Source organism: Pseudorasbora parva, chromosome 6 (assembly GCF_024679245.1).
Source record: "Pseudorasbora parva isolate DD20220531a chromosome 6, ASM2467924v1, whole genome shotgun sequence".
In the NCBI taxonomy this organism is placed as follows: domain Eukaryota; kingdom Metazoa; phylum Chordata; class Actinopteri; order Cypriniformes; family Gobionidae; genus Pseudorasbora; species Pseudorasbora parva.
Window position 1 is genome coordinate 30939766 of NC_090177.1, and position 22540 is coordinate 30962305.

Below are 22540 nucleotides of genomic sequence, written 5' to 3' on the forward strand. Positions count from 1 at the left end.
CTCTCTCTCTCTCTCTCTCTCTCTCTCTCTCTCTCATATGATCAGAATACACCAATAAACAAGTAAGCTGCATTTCAGCAATCTCTTTTAATATTTTCTGCTTAAACTAAAGTGTCATTCAGTCAGTCTGTGTACTGTTACGACTCACTTCTAAGTGATGAACTGTAATATATTCAAGCATGGATCACTTGACTATTTGCGATTGTGTTTGCTGAATAACTGTACTTACGCAACCTCTGTTTGACAATACAGTCAGTAATTGCATATGTCCTGTGTTATAAGGACAGATTAATTGTGTACTATTAATAATTGTTAGCTTGTTTAGCACAGTAAGTTAGTCGTGTGAGGCTGTGAGCTACTGAAATGAGAAATGAAAAGAGATTAAAGGTCCCGTTCTTCGCGTGTTTTCGAAGCTTTGATTATGTTTACAGTGTGCAATATAACATGAGTTCATGTTTCGCGTGTAAAAAAACACAGTATTTTTCACACATTTTACTTATCTGTACAGCGCTGTTTTCTCTGTCCTAAAAACGGCTGATGATTTCCTTGTTCTATGAAGTCCCTCCTTCAGAAACACGTAACGAGTTCTGATTGGGCCAGCGCTTCTCGTGTTATGATTGTACAGCAGCTTAGCACTCTTTGCCCGGAAAGGTCCCGCCTCTTACCTTAATGGGGAGATGCAAGCGCTAAATGCGCGTTCTTCTCCACGTGGGAGAGCAACAAGACCACACCCCCTATTTTGCGTGTTCTTGTGGGCGGAGGGTTAGTCAACGAACGGTTCTAGTGACGTCATTACATCCCTGCACTTCCTGCTGTAGTCCAAACCGGCCGTTCACTGTAGGCTTTGAAAGGGAACTTCTGTTAAATAAAATATCTCGCTTGGCATTGAACTTTGAGCTTTATAATTTTACAGGTATTATTTATGCTCCAACAGCAACATTACACACTAACTAAAGTTTGAAAGATGGAATCGCGAAGAACGGGATCTTTAACAATTATTAAGCTTGGAACATACTCTGCAAGAACGAAGACATTTTTTCGTTTTCTGGAGGTGGCAAGAACAAGAACAAAGTTCGTTCTGGCCAGTACATTCCATACTTCACGAGAAAAGCAGGTGCCGATCATCTGCGTTTCTCCGCATTGACCATGCCCACTTTAAATGTATGACCAATCACACAATAGTTCTCGGACACCGCAAGAAAAAAGTTCTGCTCAGGAGCTGTGTCAAGAACAAGCTGTGAGAACTCCCAAACCAGGGCTGAGAGAACAAACTGACGTCATTTTGTTCTCGCAGCCCTGGAAGCGAGAACTTTTTTCTGTTCTTGCGGAGTATGTTGAAGCCTTCATTCATGACCCTTCCAAATAAGGCAAAAACAGACCATTTCATTCTAGGGAGCAGTTGTAACTGGACATGTAAAACCATATCTGGACAATTTTTGCCCTTCCTTTTAGTCACATACCTTTCATATAGATATCAGAGAACAGTTTAAAATAGTTTATCAATGGATTCTATGGCACCTTTAAACAACATGGTGCTAGACATGAAAATGATAACTGTGTCGGGCTCAAACTAGCAAAAAAGTGTAATTTTACCGGACTAATTTATCTTGTCGTTTAATTTAAAATGACCATGATAAGCAAGATAATCCATAGCTAAGTGTGCATTACACTTTTATGCACTCCCTTAGATATCTAACTTATACATAGGCAATAATATATATATAAGCTTACAGTTAAATAAACCTTAACATTTCTCTTCAGACATAGCTGAGCATCTGTGTGCCTTTCTGACCACACCCTGTCATTCTGCACAAAAGAGTGGCATATTCAACACGCTTGAGACACCGGCTCTGGCTTTGCCTTTCTAAAGAAACACTGAGCACTCGCCGCCCAGGGAGCCCGTTTCCCGCGGCGACAGAGATACAGCGCAGCTGTTTCCATGGCAACAGAAGTGGTGAGGTTTTGTGTGTGTGAGTCTGTGCATGTGTGTGCGTGAGTCGCCTCCCTGGCCTCTCGTGGCTGAAGCACAAGGTTTTTTTAAGAGGGAGAGAGAAAGAAGAGAGTGGGTGTGCTACCATAAAAAGGCTTCTTAAGTTAGCCAGGGAGCCCCTCAATTACAGCAGCACATTAATTTAGTATGTAAAGGCAATTTCATAGTTTTTACTTCAACATAAATGCACTTGGAGGACTCAATCTTAATTGATCCCTGGTTGCAGAAATGGACTCAGAGTTCTGACTTACATCTGTGCTGTATTTGTTGCCATTGGTGATTTCAGGTGGTATTGCAGTGTCACAGATTTTGACTGCTCTATTGTTTTTTATCTACAGTATAGTGCAAATATTTTTTTATTGATGATGAGACCGAAATAATAAATGAAATGTTTATTAAACATGCTTTATTACTTTAGATTTATAAGACTCTAGAGATTGTGCTTCTCTCTGTAATCAGCTATCAAGGATAAGCCATTGTTTCAGTGGAGTCATCAGATATTTAAAGGGACAGTACACACATATTTTCTTAACTCATTCCTTCAGCTGTGTCTTGCTATATTATCAGGCTGCTTTTTCAATACAATTGAAGTAAACTGGGACAAAAAATGTTGATTGTAGTAAACAAACTTCACATCTGTCACAGAAATGTATTAATATATTAACATTTTATTTTATGTTCCAGAGGAGAAAAATGTTTTTTTTTTTTTTTTTATTAGTATTTTTGTCCTGTTTCCAGTCCAGATATCAAAAAAATCTTACATTAAGAAGCATTTAGTAGACAAGCAAGTTATCGTCTTGTTTTAGGGGGAAAACAAGACAAGACAATAACTTTTGCTTGTGTAAATTCTTCTAGTTTTAAGAATTATTAGATGTTTGGACTGGAAACAAGACTAAAATACTAAGTAAGAAAAGCATTTTTTGCAGTTCATACAGGTTTGGAACGACGTGAGGGTGGGTGAATGATAACTTTTGGGTAAACTATCTTTTTAACCACATATACAGTACTCTATAACATGTAGCCTTCAAGTATTTCTAAATTAAATTAAACATGCTTTAGGTTTTTTCAAGCAACAATTCACAATTACTGTGTTTTAAAATTAAGTACAAATAGTACGCAAACGTAAAAACTGTAAAGTTTCAGGAGTGACAACCACATTTAAACAAGGAAGTAGGTCAACTAAATGGTTGTTCCATGTGTGTGTGGAAAACGACTCACTCCCGAAACCATAGCGATGCTTTTGGTGTTTGGTATCCACTATTAACAGAGTAATATTACAAAATTACCTAAAGCAGTCGACGGAGGCGTCATATTTTGCTGATGCTTGGAAAGGCTTCTTCACAGTGAGCACTCTTGCATTGTTGCCATGTGCACTTATTATAAGTGTTTTTGGGGTTGTTGTTGTTGTTTAATATGTCTAATATCTTGGCTCATAAAGTTTATGGAGTTATTCAAATGAGCTGGTGCAAGTCGGGATATTTCGGTATTACTGCATATTAATTTCCATGTATTGAATTTTTATGGGCTTGCGAGATCTGGCAACATGAGTCAGGCTCACAGCGCTTTTCCTGAAATATTTTTGCACCACACATACAGACGAGAGATACATAAATGTATTTTAACATGCATCAGAGGTGTATCTCCCGTCTGTCATCTTTAATATCTCTCGACGTACGTCATTAACAACTAGTTGGTTTGGTTCCGTACTATCTAACATTTTACTTGATTGAAACATGATATTTGATTTAAAAAATGTAAAATGGTTTTAAAATGTTTTGTTTAATTTCTGTTGATATGGTTTATTAAAGTAAACCGATCCATCCAAATCAATGAGTGGTTATCTTATATTAACATATTATTATTATAATTAAAACTAAAACCATACCAAAAAACTTGTATTTTTTTTTTTCAGCTACTTGCCAGGGCAACATTTCTAATTTATTTAAATTTATGTACAAAAATAACTAAAACTGAAATTGAAATAAAAATAAAAATGTATTTACAAATTTTAATTAAATTAATTAAAAGTTTAATTGTGGAAAAATAAAGTGGAAGATATAAGTCAAAAACAATTATTAAATATAAATATTAATAAAACTATAATAGTATCTCAATGATACCAAATGGACAGTGGCATAATGATTCACAAAGCAAGCCAACAAACACGCTTGTGAGCTTTTGAAAGCAGCCACTTGTGAAAGCAGCCAAAGCTGACCCTTTTTTATATGGAAAAGAGAATTTGGACATTGTATTCATTTGGTCTACTGAAGAAAGAAAGTCAAACAGGTTTGTAAAAAGCTGATGGTGAGTAAATGGTGACACATTTTTTTAATCAGGCTGAACTTTAGCCAAGGGTGACAAATGCACAAGCCTGGTATACCCTCCTCAGAAAAGCTGGAGTATTATTTACTCCATGGGAGCGCTAACATCACAGTTATAGATTTCCCATCCTCCTCCCTCCTCAGCGAAGCGTACAAGACTGGAAGTATAGGCAGCATTTGACCTTTAGATTGGACAGTCTGTCTCTCTCAGTAGGTGTTGCAGCATCGGTAATGGCGAACGGATGGGACACACTACCAGAGAGCTACATCTGAATACACCCCGGGAATCCATCAGCCAGCAGACCCCTGGGAAACGCAGGCAGACATGGCACTGCTCTCAGAGCAGTATGTGCCAGTCCCTGGAGAGCTAAAGTGTGAGAGGGCTTTTTACCTATCAATGAACACCCCCGTCCCATCAGCCCACACTAGCATTTATATCTCATGTGCTGTAACTCCCCGGAGCACTGCAGTAGGCAACATGAAGCTGTAGTTCTGGGCTGTGAAATTCAGCGTTAAAATCTGTAGCCCAGGGATCATCATTGGGATTTTTTTTTATTGTAATATATCTATACATATTCACATTATCAAAGCTAGTGGTTAGTATGGCTCAAATAGTATATAAACTACATGCAATATTTGCAACTTTTTTGAAGGAGATATCAAATTAAACTGAATTTTAAGTTTCACTCATAATTACATTTTTAATTAAATTGAAAATTAAAATATTGCAGCGATTCAAATTGCCCGTTTTTTTTTTTCTTGTCAAGTTTTCAATTGACAGGTGATATCATATCATAGCACCTCTAATTTAAAGCTAGAGTAGGCAACTTTCGGAGTGGCTAGCAATAGCAAGCCAGTTTTAAAAGCATAATATTCCATCCCACCCTTCCTTCAGAGCCACTCCAAAGCTAAGCCTTCCTCAAAACACGTGAATGCACACAGCCAGGGGTGCGTTTTCCAAAAGCTCTGTTAGCCAACTATGGTCGCAAGTTCCGTCGTCATCAACAAAGTTCAACCAGTCTGTGTTTCCCGAAACCATAGTTCCAACAAACATCCGCAAAACAGCATCAAAAAGTTGTGTGGTTGCAACAACAGCTCTCAACCTGTGGTTAGAAGCATAGTTTATAGTTTGCATGACATGGAGTTAATAAATCCTTATCTTGAGCAAAATAAGCAAGCTGGCATTTATTACAATCTATATCTTTTATTTTGAAAATATACAAATGTCATTTATGTCTTTGAGTTTGTCAAGAGATTCAAAGCATCGTTTTTGAAGAGTGCACATGTGCGGACACGCTCTAAGGAGAAGGTGAAATGCTGTTTCATGCATACTGAGCTTTTTACACTGTTAAATACTTGGAGTACCATCCTAAACATAGACAAAGTTTCAAAAACTAATGTTTGATGGAGTATTTCTGTGTCAAATTACTCTTTCCGGTTTCTCACAAGTTTCGGAGAGTTTTTTTCGAGTATGGCTCGGCTTGACGTCGATAGAGAGGAAGGTCCTTGTATGGGCCGTACGGGCTCTTCTCCCGGTAGGGTGCACGCGCGCGCGTGACTAGAGAGGAAATGCACGCCCATAAACACTGTTCTTAAGGTGCAGATTCACTCGTCCGTGCAACACTTATGTCGAGCCGCGCTCCACTTTATTCGTATGGGTGACGTCAAGCGACTTTAATGCGCTCGCACAGCATTCCGGGAAGGCAGCGCTGCATTTGAACCGATTTGAACGCAAAAATGACGAGAAGCGTCACATCACGCTTTGGTCGTGTCGCAATAGTGGATCTCCACGGTCACTGCTGTCACAGGACTTCACCAAATCAACAAGAAGTGTGTTTTTGATAGAGCGGTCCCAGCGATAAAGGTTCACGGTTGTGCTTTGGAAGCAGCCGGTGAGTAAAACTGCTTCAAATGTCTGTTGTTGGCTATCGTCGCCTAAGTAAACATCAGTAAACAACACGATCGTGTATAACGTTAGTTAATTTATCAATGGAGCATGCGATCTATGGTCTGTGTTTAAATACATTTGTTTAGCTGACTAATTTGTCAGTTTGTTTATTGCAAAACCACTCAAACATAAAGCTAGGCTAGGGGACGTTCTCACAAAGTGTGCTTCTTCATTCAAATGCGCTAACGTTACTCCATTGTTTTTTTATACACTATCTGACGTGCAAAACCGCTTTGCTTGCTACTGCTAAGGTTTAGTCGCATACAATAGTCCATAAACTGTATCATGTCCTCATAAACTGCGAGTAAACACACACAATTGACAGGCCACTAAATACAGTACATACCACAGAGACGGACGTCCTGCTGTTGCTGTTTCTCCTGTTCAATTTATTTCAGCCTCCGGATCTGATTCTGGATCATATATGTATTAGTTGAATCTGATTGATAGCCATTTATTAGAGTAACGTTTTCTTCTCCACGCTTGAGGATGTCAGCTTTCAGACGTTCTCGTGCTGTAGCTGCACGCTCATCATTATTTAGCTCCGCCCACACGATACGCCTCCAGGTACTCTGTTTTTTCCGGAAAGACTCGGTACAGCCTATCTTTCTTTTATGAATATAATAAAACTAAAGACTTTTCGGAGATATGAAGGATGCTATACTACTCTATAGGTACTCAAGATTGACATGAGATTGAATGAAACACCCCCCCTTTTAAAAGCACCTGCAAAACATCATCATTAACCAACGTGGTTGAACGACGGATTTGCAACAACTGGCTAGTTGAGTTCTTCAACAATGCAACGTACTATGATATTTCAGCAGTGAGTTGCGTCATTGTAAGTTTTTCGGGTCCAGAGGTTTAATATACCATTTTGAAAATGCCAAATTTTGGGGTTGGGAAAAATGAGCTGCTTTCTGTGTGTCTCCTTTAAATGCAAATGAGTTGCTACTCCAGGCCCCAGAGGGCGGAGCCTTGACAGCTCCTGAACACTCCAATGAAAACTGAAACACGAAACATCGGTTTGTTTTTGATGATCATCTCTATCACAGACATGATCATTTGACATTGCAGTTCTTCATCATCATGAAATATTATCATCTGCATGCGTTTTAAAGCGTTATCGCTCTCAACCTTACAATCTATACTCTTAACTTGAGCAGATCAAGATGTAGTTTTCTGGGCTACACTCCTCAGCTCGACTAGAAAAATCTCCACTAATCAAGCTGGTTAAGCAGCCTGCAGGGGTGAGGTTGACTTGACAAAGGAATACAGCACTAGAGCGCACAACATTATGTGAAATAGCTGAAAGCCCTAGAGGTCTGGCACCATGTTTCTTCATAAAAAAACACAAATTAGTTTTAGCGAACACAAGCAACTGCTGTACCTCCACTCCGGTCTCATAGGCAGATCCATCTAGCAGTGTGACTTTCACAGATACTGTCTTTGGCCTTTTGGAGGATTTCTGCGGGGATCTGGACATCCTACTTGGCGTTTTCTCCGACGAATCGTCCGTGTCTCTGTGCTCATCTGACATCTTTGAATCGTGATCCTGAATATAAGTGATCAGAGTAAAGTTTAGAAAAAAAATCAGCTTTGCTTGTTGAACTGACTTTAAACAATGAGTTACATCTTGTATAGCTTATAAAAGTTAAAAGTTTAAAATGTCTTAACTTATTTTGATGAGTTAAAACAATGTAAAAACATATGTTGTCATAACTTATTGAACATATAATTTTTTGCAGTGTAGTGCTCAAAAGCAATGCATGAAAGGATGTTTTATGAATTAATTTTAAATAATAGAAAATTGCATGACATTGTCGAACATATCATAAGGTACAACATTTTATAACTCTCTCTCCCTCCATAGAGACACGAGAATGAACCTCACTGGTTTGTGCTGAAGCTCAATAAGAATTAGTTTTACGATCTCTTTATGAACTTTCTAAAGCTTCAAAGTGTCAGTTGCATAGCAGTCTAGGGAGGGAAACGAAGCTCTCATATTTAATAATAAAAAAAAATCTTAATTTCTGTTATGAAGATGAATGAAAGTCTTATGGGTTTGGAACAACATGAGGGTAAGTAATTAATGACAGAATTTTCATTTTTGGGTGAACTAACGCTTTAATAAATTATACATCTTAGGCTTACCATATAGCCTCCGTCTGCTGTATTCTTTGTGGTTGAACTTCTTTCTGACATAGCAATCACTTGCAGTCCTAAAGTAATAAAAAAAAACAAGACAAACTCATCAAACTTTCCTCCCATTCAACATATTCAATTCATATTAACTTCTTTATAGGCCTAACATGCTAATGAACATACTATAATGAACATACTGGTGCTACTTTCATGTCTCTTGTATCACTTTCAGTATATTGAAGAGTATTCCACAATTGCATTCCACAAGATGAACAAAGGCATAGGTTTGGAACAACTTGAAAATATAGATTAACTGTCAGAATTTTCATTTTTAGGTGAACTATCCCTTTAATATGATTCGATAGAAGAAGAACAAACGCATCGGTTGGTTTATCTAATGAGCCATGCAGCAAAATGTTCATTTGTGCTGCAGAGCGAATGTTTATAGCAATTCGCCAAATGACCAGTACAGTCTCTTTAAGCTACACTGAATCAATGCCTGTAAGAGAAGACATCTGGTGACTTATAACGCATGCAGGGAATGTGTTCATTGACATACATTCATCCAAAACAAATATTACGCATCTTCATTATGTGTCAAACATTATGTCTTCATAATTAGCTAGCGATGATCTCATTTTCATAAATTAACAAGCCGTTAAACACAGTTTGTGTAAACAGATTTACCATGCTGAAATGAAGCATTCAATGAAAGGTCTAAAATATAAGCGTTTCATTTAATGGCTATGCTGTTTTTATTTCTCTAGAATAGAAATCTTGGTAAAATAAGACAGATGGATGTAGAAGCTGAATCTAAAAAGGCAAAAACGCCTACAAATACTTTACCTGACTGAATGTACAATCTTTTTTTAGCAAATAAACTTCTCAGTGTTTAATGGTGTTGAGGAGTTGCAGCTTGACAGTTTGATACCACTGTGAATATGCTAATCGCCTTCATTTCCATCTCATTCACTTGCACCACGCTGTGCTACTAAAAGCCCCAAACATCTCCCCCATAGAAAATCTCCAAATATCACTCAATAAAAGCATTGCAGTTACAACAAACAAACCTCCTCATATGGCCATGCTAATTTTCATCGCTCGCTCTTTTAAGTACTTTCCATCCAAATTTGCCCATGATTCAGTCAGAAGACAAACAGCCAGTCCATTAAAGGGCTAATCTATACATTTAACTTGCTGACTTATCTCTTTTAACAATTAACTGGTTTTAACTGAAACTCTGCAGTTTGCCTTAATGGAGGACTTAATGCTTTAATTATTTTAGCTGAACTGTTACAACCTTGAGGGTTTGAGCTTTCGTGATGCTTTTATTCATAGAACAGAGGACAAGAAATTATGGGAATGATGAGAAAATCAAGATCGGGAAACATCAAGAAACAGATTTTAACTGTCCACGTAAGACTAATATGTTGGCTAATAAAATAACATAACGTATCAAGAAATGTAAAGGCGAAAAATAAATAGTAAAAATCTTTAGATTAACCCTTGTGCGTCAAAAAAAGTGACACATAGGTCTATAGAGGACAAACATGTCCAAGTCAAAAAACTTGAATCTCGGAAACACAGACTTAAGTTTGGTCTCATTTTAAAGAAGACCCATGGCAGATTATTGTTGAAGTTAGAGGTTTAAGTTTATGAAAATTATTAATGAATAATATTTTATGAACTCTAAAACAAAGCCAAATTTAAACAACTAAACGTTCTAAATTTGAAATGTTCCCCTATGCCAGCAAAGCTCCACTGGTGCACACAGTTGGGTTTTGTGATTTGCAGTAATTTTTCTCACACACACGAACATCCACACACAATTTCTCTGACATCCATACCACCACACCCACACAATTATAGCTGCATAATTTATCCAGCTGGCTCTATAATATGCGTAAGCAGAAAACAGGAATAAAGTGAGTGTTTGCTTTTTAGGCCAAACCTGAAAAAATGGTACCATCTGGTAAAAAATAGTAAACATTTACATTTTGAAGCCTTGCCAACAGAATGGATGTCCATTAAGATAGATTGTGTAATGTTATAGTTAAATGACCCTGGGAATAAAAATTGTAGTTTTAATGTGTTTCAGTGGGGACATTTCTGTCCAAAAGGTGGTGTATGTAGGCCTAGTACAAAATAGATTTATTTTTATTTTCTTATGGGGGGGGGGATAGTAAAATGCCAATAAAAAACACACCTGTGCCAATATTTATGCAGTTGCCATTAACACGGGCAAAATTATTTAAAAAACAAGTGTCCGTAAAGGTCGCACAAGGCCGTATGACTTTAAAACAAAGAAAATATGTGCACGGGTAAACAACTTATAATAAATACTGCGATACTCCAATAAAAATTTGCTAACAGGGTCCAATGCTCACTATTAACTAGTTGCTTATTAGCATGCATATTACTATGTTTTTTTACTTTTATGTTGGCACATATTAATGCTGTTTTCTTCATGAACATATTCTTCATCCCTCAATTCTACCTAAACTGAATAACTACCTTACTAACTAATAAGCAGTAATTTTGGGGTTTACTGAGGCAAAGGTCGTAGGTAATAGTTAGTTAAAAAAATTACAGACTTTCTCTTCTGAAAAAAGGGGCTAAAATATTGATGATTTATCCTGCACAGCTCGACACGAATTGTGTCCAATCAAATGCTTTCTAGAACTGGAAAACACCCCCCACCCCACCCAAAAAGAAATGCAAAAAAACATTTGCTACCAACTAGTAAAGTGTCAAATCATTTAATGCCGAACCCACACTTCCTATTTCAACAGTAAATGCATTGATTCAAAATAAAAAAACTGCACTCGTCAAGCCATTTTAAAATGGGCCCTTAACACTAGTGTGATGAAAAAAGCTTTTCAAAATCAGTGTTAAAAACACGTCATCTACTAAAAATGAGATGAGCCAAATGAAATGGAAGCTACAGAAATGTTTGAACAACCAGAATAGTAACAGTTGCTCTCCAAGCTCCTTCTCTTTCAGTTAATGTGTCTTCAGATCAATATATTGATGAGGCCTTTTACTGGGCTAAGAAGGTCAGTTTATAGTCTAGAAAGTAATTTATGTGCCTCCATCAGCCACAAATCAATATTTAAAAAAAAAAAAAAAATTAAATAAAAATTGAATAAAAAGGTTTGACTAAAATTATAATAATTATACTATAAAAAATAAATCATGGCACATAACAAAATAAATATAAAAATGTTGACCACTATTTGATGTGAGTGTAAACTTCCCCAGGGCTCAACACAGAGTTTGAACCTTAGACACACACTGAAGGCTCATAAGCTAATGGCTTAAAAGAACAATCTCTGCTGAGATTTAAGTCAACCCTGCTTGAGCTCAGAAAAAGAAAAAGAAAACACTTTAACGTGGCCATAGCACAACAGCCTGAAGAAAACAACTGGGAATAAATGAAATAACATAATACAGAACGCAACTAAATGAAGAGGAGACCCACATAATTAAATAACACAATTCACAGAGCGCTAATGTAATGAAATGTGAGCCTTTATTACTACAGCTGTATAGTCTAAATGTTACAACGCATTGATTTCATTTGCGTTCCAGAAATATTGAGACACACTACACTAATGGTTAAGTGGGTTTCTATATAGAACCCATAGGGAGAACCCTTTATGCCAAAAACTTTCTATATAAGGACTTATGTCTTAAATTCATACAATTCCCATGATGGGAGTCACTAAAATTGTCATATTTGAAGCGCCTAAAATAACATATGAATACTAATAAGCATTAGCCTATTAGCATTTTCAAATCTTAGATAGATCAGCAGACTGGCATGTTATTGAAATATTATTTTTAGTTTCACAAAAGTAAAAAAAATATATATATATATCTATATATATATATATATATATATATATATTTTTTTTTTTTTTTTTTTTTTTTATAATGTTTAAATTAATTCCACAGATTTTAACCCTAAATTGTGCAAATCATGTAAATCCATAGACCAAAGTTGTTATTTTTGTTGGTTTTTCGCACACAAAAATTATTCTTGTCGCTTCATAACATTAAGGTTGAACCTCTGGAGTCACAAGGACTGTTTTAACAATGTTGTTACAACAACCTTCCTGTGCCTTTAAAGTGATCATTGTGTTGCTGTCTATGTGGGGTCAGAAAGCTCTCGGATTTCATCAAAAATATCTCAATTTGTGTTCTGAAGATGAATGAAGGTCTTACAGGTTTGGAACGACATGCGGGAGAGTAATTAATGACAGAATTTGCATTTTTGGGTGAACTAAACCTTTAATTTAGGCACATATAAAAGCACATGCCAAAAGATGGCAAGAAGATTTGTTCTAGTCACCTGGGGTTCCATCTCATAAAATGACTCTGATTCTGATTATGCATTCATTAATAAGAAAAAGATAATGTATTCTTCTTTAAACATATGGGAAGCTTCTGAAGAAATACTAAGACAGGTGGAGGGGAGACAGGGGTGCAGTTCAGAGAGACAAAGAGAGAACACTTCTTTAAAAATGCCAACCAAATTACTGCTACCTAATAAGTGAGACTTTAATTCCTCTGTATAATTATATCTTCCTTGTAAACAGATGACGGATAATGTGGAATTAGGAACCAGGGTGTTGAAAAGCCAAGATTAACATTCTACATCCAGATGCTTATATTGGGATTTAATGCTGTCGAGTTTTGAACCACACACATGGCAATTTGCACAACAAGAAACAGGGGAGATTAAAAAGACCAATAACCAAGCACTTCAGAAGACGACAGTGTGTGTGGATCCATTTGGGCTCTAAAACTCCCACAGAGAAATATTAAGGAAACTGCAGCTCTTTGAAAGAGCACAAGATGAATTGCAGAACATCTGGCCCACCGTCCTTTGTTCCTAACATTTAGTAAGCTACAGAACCACCTCGGCTCAAATGCTACACAAACGCAAACACATCTCGACTGTAATAGGTCTCGTTTAAGTTTAAACACCTGGGACAGTTCCAGGAAAAATCGACTCCCTGTAAAAAGCACAGCTTTAAATACTTCAGTTCAGAGAATGTAATACATTTGTGATATGCAGCCTTTTTGATGACGGGGTGTTAAGCATATTATACTGATTGGACTACCATTATTCTGAGATGAATAAAAGGGATATATTTTAGTGTGATTGCTAGGGAATATTTTTGATTGCTAAGGCAAATGTACGAAACTCAGCCGGTGAGATCAGTGAGGTTCGACAAAAAAGGCTGCCATTTCCCAAGGAGAACATGTTCCTTTCCCTAAAAAAGAAAAATACATAATTGATAATGGTTAAAAAGAGAGTTATCCAAGTCTTGAAATGATAGTGCACTCCAAAATGTAAATTCTGTCATGATTTTGCCAAACCAATGAAAGTCAATGAGGTCCCATTTTGCCCTGACTGATTCTTTGGACAAAAACATTTGCGACATTCAAAGTACAGAAGAAAGTAAGTTGTACGCGTTTGGGACAACGTGAGGGGAGTAACTAATGAGAACTTTTTCAAATTAGAGTTAACTATCCTTTTAACCTTAAGGCCTAAAGCTATTTTGAGTAGGCAGACTTCAGACTATCATCTCTTTCAGGTGTAGCCTATTTTGGCAACCCTTAACCCGTGTTTTTCCGACCTTCAACCTGTGAAAGTACACTGGAACGGCAGTCAAACCTGTGACTTCCCACCCGTGAACTCGTACTAGATCGATGTACTCCCAGTTACGAGTTCTGACGTCACATAGCCCGCGAAACAATGCGCCATTTTTTCTCCTCCGTTTTCCTCAAATAAACAAGGAGTAAGCATCTTTGGCGATAAAAATTGTAAATGAGCATTAGCCCCATACGATCCACCATGCTATGTTCAGATCTACCGCTCAGGCAAAATTGTGAGTCGTGGTTTAAAGTCGTAAATTTCGGGCTCAAAAACCTTCCTGGCCTGGAATGCAGCATTAGACAAGAATACTCTCTGTCTGACTGAGATGAGGAGCAAAAAAAATTGTTTGTTTTGTTTTTATTGCGCCGTTTAGGACCTCTTCTAAAATAGTGCATTGCCACATAAATAGACCAGTGTGGAAGATCTCATTAAAATAATTGCACAGCACTGTACATACATAACCATCTGTACAAAGACTACATTAGCAGAAATGTGTTGAATGTGTAATCAGAATGTACAGCGACCTAATAAGTGAATGGACTACCTTAAATACAATGCAGACAAAAACCTACCAACAAAGACCCATAAAAACAGGCCCAAGTCATCATAGGTTTATGGCAAATCCTTCACTCATAATCTTGTAAACATGGGTAAGCAAATGCAACGTTGAAATACAATGGCTTTTCATTGAAGAATATTGAGTGAAGGATTACAAGGCAAGATAAAATGTATTGCATTGTCAGAGATGGGGCCTCCTGTTTAATGAAATAACATGCATGAGATTCGTTTCTCTAATGTCATCTGTTTCACCCCCTGATCGTTATACATGAATGACTGCTCTGGTCAATACACACCTAATCAGCTGGCTGGGGGAGATAATAAGGAATCCAACATGGGAAGGTTCTGCCTCTGCCTCTCTCCTTTCTTTTCATTTTTTCTTATCCTCTGTCAGAATGTTTCACCTAAAGGATTTTTTTATTTGCTTGCAGATGTCATTGTTAAAGGTGCTCTATGCAAGCTTTTTGACTGCACTTAATCATAAAAATACCATAATATATTAGGAAGATATTTAGGAAACATGCTGATTTCACATACTTGTGTCTCTGACAATCAATGCTACAGCCAGGGATTTTACTTTAAATTGTACGTTCCGTGTCGGATTGTGTGCATGTTTTGGTCCGTGCGATAACGTTGCCAAATTACCCAATAGTATTATCAATCTACAAGTTGCCAGTTGTCAAAAAGCAAAGCTGCCATGGAAGCCCGCAAAAAAGCTGAGCCAGAGATCGCAGGTTATACCCGACCTAAAAAGCCTAAAGTCTAAAATTCTCTATGAACGGTTATTAGTCAAAGTAAAGCTTTTATAGACCCCAGGTTCAGCAAACGGTCCTGTGCTTCTACTGACATCAGTGCGCGACGAAACACGGCCTCTACCACGCGTCTAATCCAGTAGCCTCGCCCACCGCCTCTTGGAGCTGATCGGCTCGTGCTAGCTGGTCAACAACAATATATATGCCGAGGAAGATTAAGACATTGCGCTATTCCTGGTTGTGGAAGAACACAGTCGCTGCATAAGCTTCTTTCTGATCCTAATATTAGGAATGAGTGGTTGAATTTTACTTTTTAATGAAGTTCCAGCTGACGTGGGGATGTTCACTTCAGTTTAGTGCGGAATCGTTTGTAAACAAATCTCTGGTCGATGCTGGATTTGGATCCGACAGGAATGGTGCAACACACCGATGTGAGTAAAACGTGTTTTAATGTGATAGTATTGCATTGTTATTGGTCGTTTTGCTTGTGTACGTGTCTAACAGAGCATACCTTTAGCACGCTGGACTCAGACACGTATGGGCCAGGGCTCGCAAAGCCCGGCAGGCCGATGAATCTCATTATATTCCGTTCTTGTTCTGCTATTCTCTCTCAGTCTCTCTCAAGATGACATCTGAAGGGCGGCACGTGCGCCGTATATGTATGTGTGTGCGCGCGTGGTTCACGCTTATATCCTCCGATCTTGTGGGCTATGTGTAATATAAAAATAATAGTCCAATCAACCGTGTTTGTTCGATAAAGACGTTTACGAGCCCTGTGATAAGGAAAATCATTCTGGTTGCCGCTTCTCCCTCACTCTCTCCTCTCCCTCGTGAACTGAACTGACAGGGGACTGAAGGGAGCTTGAGCTCATTAAATATGCAAATTTTATCCAATCCTAGCCGTGGGCGTTTACTTCCAAGTCTCCAGTGCGGCACGCCCATCAAAACCCAGCGTTTTGGAGAGAGCCTCAAAAACAGTGTAGAAAATAGCCTATTATTTATTAGTTATGATGTTTTTGAATTTTAAATCCACACGAACATCATTAGTTGACCTCAGATCACAGTATACATTTTTTTTTAAAAAGCCAGTTCATGACACCTTTAATTTGTACGTAAAATGTGCACCATTCGATTCCATTCAGTTATTTAGCCAATACTACATTGACCTTCAGTGAATCACTTTGAAACATAGTAGAGATAGTAGAGACTCAATAGGACTTTTATATTTTCAAACGGGCCACTGCGATCTGTACAAACCATGTATTCACTTGCTAATATTTTAATCTACGCATGAATCCAAATAAGATTTGAGAGTTTTAGTGAAGGGGAAGACTTAAAGGCATAAAAAGTACCTACATTTCAGTCTATTCCTCACACACGCCTTCAGGATATCATGGGTCATATAGACTTCTTTTATGATACTTGGCACCCTACATTTTCATTTTCACAGCATGGAAAAGAGCAGCTTGAACACTAATTCTAAACATCTCCTTTTATGATCCACAGAAGTATATAGGTTATACAGGATTGAAAGACATTAGGGTCATGTTTTTCACTGTTTGGGGTGAACCAGCCCTTTATTAGAGGTGGTTTTGTGAAAATAGCAATTCTGAAATTAAAAGTTAAATAATTAAATCCCTTAAGCTCTTAATGAACAGCAGTGATTAGATGCAAACATTGACCTTTGTGTAGTAGCTTTCATAGTGAGGCAGCAGAGGAAAGGTCTGCTCTTTTATCTGAAGTGTTTCCTTCAACTAAAGCTCCCACCATGATCAAAAATGCATTTGACATAGATGATGATGGATAATTAAAATGCCCAAACAGAGATCAAGCAGCCTTAATGTGTTGCACTGAGAATTAACACTGATCAGCAACTATAATGTTGTTTGTACATGTAACCATGCCTTTGTTGTTTATTATTAAGTCAGAGATCAGGTTTGATCATGGTTAATCCAAATGGATCACTGATGCTGTAGAAGATGACTTGGTCTCCTATAACAGCTGTTAATTGGAGTGTATGTTTGTGAATGTGTGTTTGTTTAGATTTAGTTCACCAACAAACGCTGCAAAATATCTGCAATGTTCATGAGATAATCAGACATTATGGAACGAAACTGCCTCTTCTGATTTGCTAAATTTCCCAGTTCTGCCATAATGCACATTGGGAGCGCAGTAGTGAGCTGGCACTGCCTCAGGCCATATGGACATATGGTGAAGTGAACCTGATGTAACCAGTGACAAGCCAAACACTTTTTTCAGTAGCATGATGCGATCAGAGCAGTAACCTTCATCTGCTGAAGCATAACAAACCAATCAGAGAGAAAAAGGAATATGTAGAATAGTAACTTTTGTTGCATTTTCTGTGCCGATTTGAGGGGGAAATGTTGAATATTGTTTAACTCTATAAACCCTAATGTATCATATTGTGTACACAAGTCCTCTAAATTATCAATATAATCAAACCATTGTATACATTTTTAAAGCAATCTACTAGATGCCTTCTGTCATCTGATATACTTTTTAGCAAGTAAATGGCCTTTTAGTATAATTGTAAAATTATACTTCAGTTCATAGTTTTTTTTTTCTCTGAAATGTTTAATGATTTTTATAAAGTAAAAGTAAGAATATATTTTACATTGTTAGTGTACGATACATGCCTGTTCAACAGGGTTCCTCAGGGTTTAGTGTTGGGCCCAACAAAATAAGTATTTGAACACCCTGCTATTTTGCAAGTTCTCCCACTTAGAAATCATGGAGGGGTCTGAAATGGTCATCGTAGGTGCATGTCCACTGTGAGAGACATAATCTAAAAAAAAAAAAAATCCTGAAGTCACAATGTATGATTTTTTTTTTTACTATTTGTTTGTATGATACAGCTGCAAATAAGTATTTGAACACCTGAGAAAATCATTGTTGATATTTAGCCTATATATAACCTTGATTTGCTTCTTACAGAGCCACTCCTTGGTTATCCTGGTTGTGAGCTTCGGGTCCTTGTCATGTTGGAAGAGCCAGCCTCGACCCATCTTCAGTGCTCTAACTGAGGGAAGGAGGTTGTTCCTCTGGATCACCCAAATGGTCATTGGCAAACTTAAGACGGGCCTGGACATGTGCTGGTTTAAGCAGGGGAACCTTCCGTGGCATGCATGATTTCAAATGACGTTTCAGTGTATTACCAACAGCAACCTTGGAAACGGTAGTCCCAGCTCTTTTCAGGTCATTGACCAGCCCCTCCTGTTTAGTTCTGGGCTGTTTTCTCACCTTTTTTAGGATCATTGAGACCCCATGAGGTGAGATCTTGCATTGAGCCACAGTCCGAGGGAGATTGACAGTTATGTTAAGCTTCTTCCATTTTCTAATGATTGCTCCAACAGTGGACCTTTTTTCATCAAGCTGCTTGGCCATTTCCCCCGTAGCCCTTTCTAGCCTTGTGGAGGTGTACAATTTTGTCTCTAGTGTCTTTGGACAGCTCTTTGGTCTTGGCCATAGTTAGTAGTTGGATTCTTACTGATTGTATGGGGTGGACAGCTGTCTTTATGCAGCTAACGACCTCAAACAGGTGCATCTAATTTAGGATAATAAATGGAGTGGAGGTGGACATTTTAACGACAGACTAAGGGGGTCAAAATTTTTCAGACCTTTGAGGGTCAGAATTCTGATAGATTGATGTTCGACTACTTATTTGCAGCTGTATCACACAAATACATGTCTCTCACCATGGACATGCACCTACGATGACAATTTCAGACCCCTCCATGATTTCTAAGTGGAAGAACTTGCAAAATAGCAGGGTGTTCAAGTACTTATTTTCCTCACTGTATGTTTCCACTTCCACAGGAAGTGTGGCCTTGGGTATTACTGCTATGCGCATAATACTCAAATCTACATCACCGCAAGCTCTGATGTCCATAATACATTAACTATTTTGAGTAGTTTTGTTTAATAGTCTCTTAAACATATTTTATTAATATCGCAAGTGAACATGGTAGCTTTGTCAGCCCTAAAAATACATTTAACAAAAGGAAAACAATTACCCCAAACTTTGCAACCGAAACCTCTAACTAAAACTTCCTAGCAACCATATAGCAATGCACTTGGCAACCACTCACTATACCAAGCACCACTCACTTTCTTATTAAAATTCAAAAAAATGGTTTTATTGATGATTAAGTAAACACAGCTACATCTCTTCAATAGAATGGCATTTTATCATAAGGTTGAAATTGGGGCAGGTCATTTTTTGCAATAATTCTAGTGTTTGCAGGGAATCCAAATGTTGAGTCCAAAACATTTAAAATGTCAAAATGTTCACAAAATGATTGCAAATGCCAAGCTAAATGGATAATGATCTTTTTCCTCCAATTATGGTTTTCTGTAAGTCCAAATCTGAGTCCTCTCCTTATATGTCATGATCTAGAGTACCACATTCTACCACAGCTCACTGTGCTTTATTTTTATCCAGTTACTTGCCATTTCATAATCACCCAGTTGATCTCTCTCTCTATGCTGACTTTTAAAAGTATAATTAAAACTAAAATGGAAAATTATTATTTTTAAGACACTATTCATGTACAGCACATTCGCTAAAAACCTAATGTTTAAACCCTTTTATGGCAGCTGTTTTGGAGTGTGGCCTGCTTAGATAAATGCCCCCAAAGCCAGTGAAATGATGGGGAATAATTTCCTGCAAAATGACGGCTGTACTACACCATTTGTCATCGAGGATCTTCCCCTTCATTCTCTCCCTGCAGCCTCGCTGTTGGAAAATAGATCTACACTTGGCGACCAGTTCTCCGTAGCTCCTAGCACAATCACTCATCTGTAGTGCAATCTGCTATAGAAATCCATCATTTATGGCATAACGCATGCTAGTAGAAGAAAGGCACAGGGCACAGGCACCGCTAACTCAAGACAAACATGTCAACAGTTTGCACAAAGCGATTTTATGGAAGTGACAAAATGTGCATGTGGAAGAAGTAATGAGAGAAAGTCTCTCCGTATTTTCTCAAGCAAGACAGTGTGAAATATGTTTCTCTTGTATTTATGATGTTTATTACAACAAGGCTTGTATTAACAGAAGAGATATACTCAATTAAATGCATTTACTACATTCGTTTTGTGATTCCAGAAGATTCAAGATTTGGAATCGGATATGTTCAACAGTGAGCGATTTAATTAAGGTAACTAGATAGATTAGATAATATAATATATCAAATAGATTGTGCATCTGGTTTTTCAGCAAAGTTTTGATCATGCTGATAATTTGGAGGCCTTACACTATAAAAATAAATAAATAGTAATGTCCCATTTGAAAATTTCCTAGTGACTGATCGCATCTAAATTTTTCAGTTGGCCAAAATGAATTTCTGTGAATTGATGCAATTTAATTCACAGAAATTCTGTTTGGCCAACTGAAAAATGTAGATGTGATCAGTCACTAGAAAGTTTTGAATTGGAGACCTGATTTTTTTTTACAGTGTAGAAATGTGCGTACCGTAACAATATGACAATATGTGTTAAATGGATAGTTCAGTCAAAAATTATTATTCATTATTAGTCATTATTTACGGACCCACATGTCATTGTAAACTTGTGTGACTTTCTTTCTTACAGAATGTCAAAGCTACTCTTATAAAGAATGTGAATGGTGACCGCAACGGCCCCTATAGTTCCCATCCACTTTTATTTATAGATAATAATTTATTTTGCACACAAAAAAATAAAATCATAAAACATTTTAAACAATTTCAACTCTTTCCCTGCCATTAACAGACATTTACGTATTTTATGAGAAAACGCTTCCCAGTCATTAAGGGAATTTTCTGGCTTTCTGTGTTTTCACTGTTATAAGGTAGGGGGGCGTTATGACACATCTTTTAAATCGTACAGAATATACACCATTTGCATTTTGATTAACGTTCTGAATACGATCTGGATGTAGTCTGTGAAAAAAAAATGCTATTTTCTCAGCTCTTTGCTTTTTTATGAAACTTACCCACACGTTGATGAAAAAAAGAATGCATCAAGCTTTTTTTGTTGTTGTTGTTTTAAAGCAGAGGGTCTGTTCTTTTTTCTATTGCATGTTCAGGTATAGTTATACAAGACAATATGGGGGCCATGACATTTTTGTGAAAATGATCAAAAACGCGGGTAGGGAAAGAGTTAATAAGGATAAATAAATATTCATAGTATTTTTATTATTCCTGACAATTTTAAGTATTGGGTTTCAGTTATGTTTATAATCAACATTTATCTTAAATCGTCCTCCATCTCAGATTTATTTTTTTCACTGAGCTTACATATTATATTGCATTAAAACCACAAAGGACAAATATAAGTCAGCCTTGAATTCATATTTATATAATGCTTTAAAATGTAGCCTACAGAGGTAGCTCACTAAATTTTGGAGCAGAGCTACAGTGATGGCTCTTCTTTCTGGGGGTGCTGTGGTGCTCTTTCAGAAGGCACAAAACCCTCCTTGTTCAACACAAAAAAAGCGCTCCACTGTAAAAAAGAAAAACAACCAAACAACAGCCTAGTCTTATATCAACTGAGCGAGGTTTATGAAAAATCTGACAGCTCGGTTTTGCAAAATCTACTTACCATCTTGGAACAAATCTGTTCATAGCAATGCCATAATATCATAAAGCATAGAACAACCTTCAAATAAACTAATAGAATAACACAAGCGCTCATGTGCAAAAAAAAAAAAACACATATCAACCTCAGATATATTTGTAGCCCCAAGCCCATGAGTCCTCAAATGGTGGCATACAGAAGAAAGTGATGACGTCACCGGTGCAATCAGTCTCTGAGAGCGGCGTGCAGGCAGAGGGGAGGAGAGTGGAAAAAGAAAGGAAAGCAGGATTTCTTCAGGGCCCCTAGTTAGCATGCACATCATACACGGCCCCTCTCAAATTAATTGGAGCATTCATATTAATGCTGTTTACCTCCAATCCATCAATCTGTCCTGACCGAAATTTGGCTGATGCAATGGAGCGGCGTGCAGCACGGAAACGTCCTTGTCCCAAGAATGAGACGGTTCTGTCCACGGTTTAAAGCTAAAACACATTCAAACTGACTGGGGGGATGTTGGCCGATTTTTTTCAAAGGCATCCTATGAAGCAACAGGAGTTAAATTGAAAGGCTGCCAAGCAT

General features: G+C 37.5%; 1 protein-coding gene across 8 annotated transcripts in view; it reads right to left on the reverse strand.

Annotated features, from left to right (window-relative positions):
• Window positions 1-22540, reverse strand: part of si:dkey-178k16.1 (band 4.1-like protein 1) — a 64456-nt gene that overhangs the window by 25514 nt on the left and 16402 nt on the right. For all 8 annotated transcript variants that reach the window (XM_067446664.1, XM_067446667.1, XM_067446666.1 and 5 more), the window contains exons 2-3: window positions 8414-8481; window positions 7650-7814 (exon numbers count right to left, since the gene is read on the reverse strand). In XM_067446664.1, coding sequence (XP_067302765.1) covers window positions 7650-7814; window positions 8414-8464 — 216 coding nt within the window. In that variant the 5' untranslated portion in view covers window positions 8465-8481. The remainder of the gene's footprint in view (window positions 1-7649; window positions 7815-8413; window positions 8482-22540) is intronic.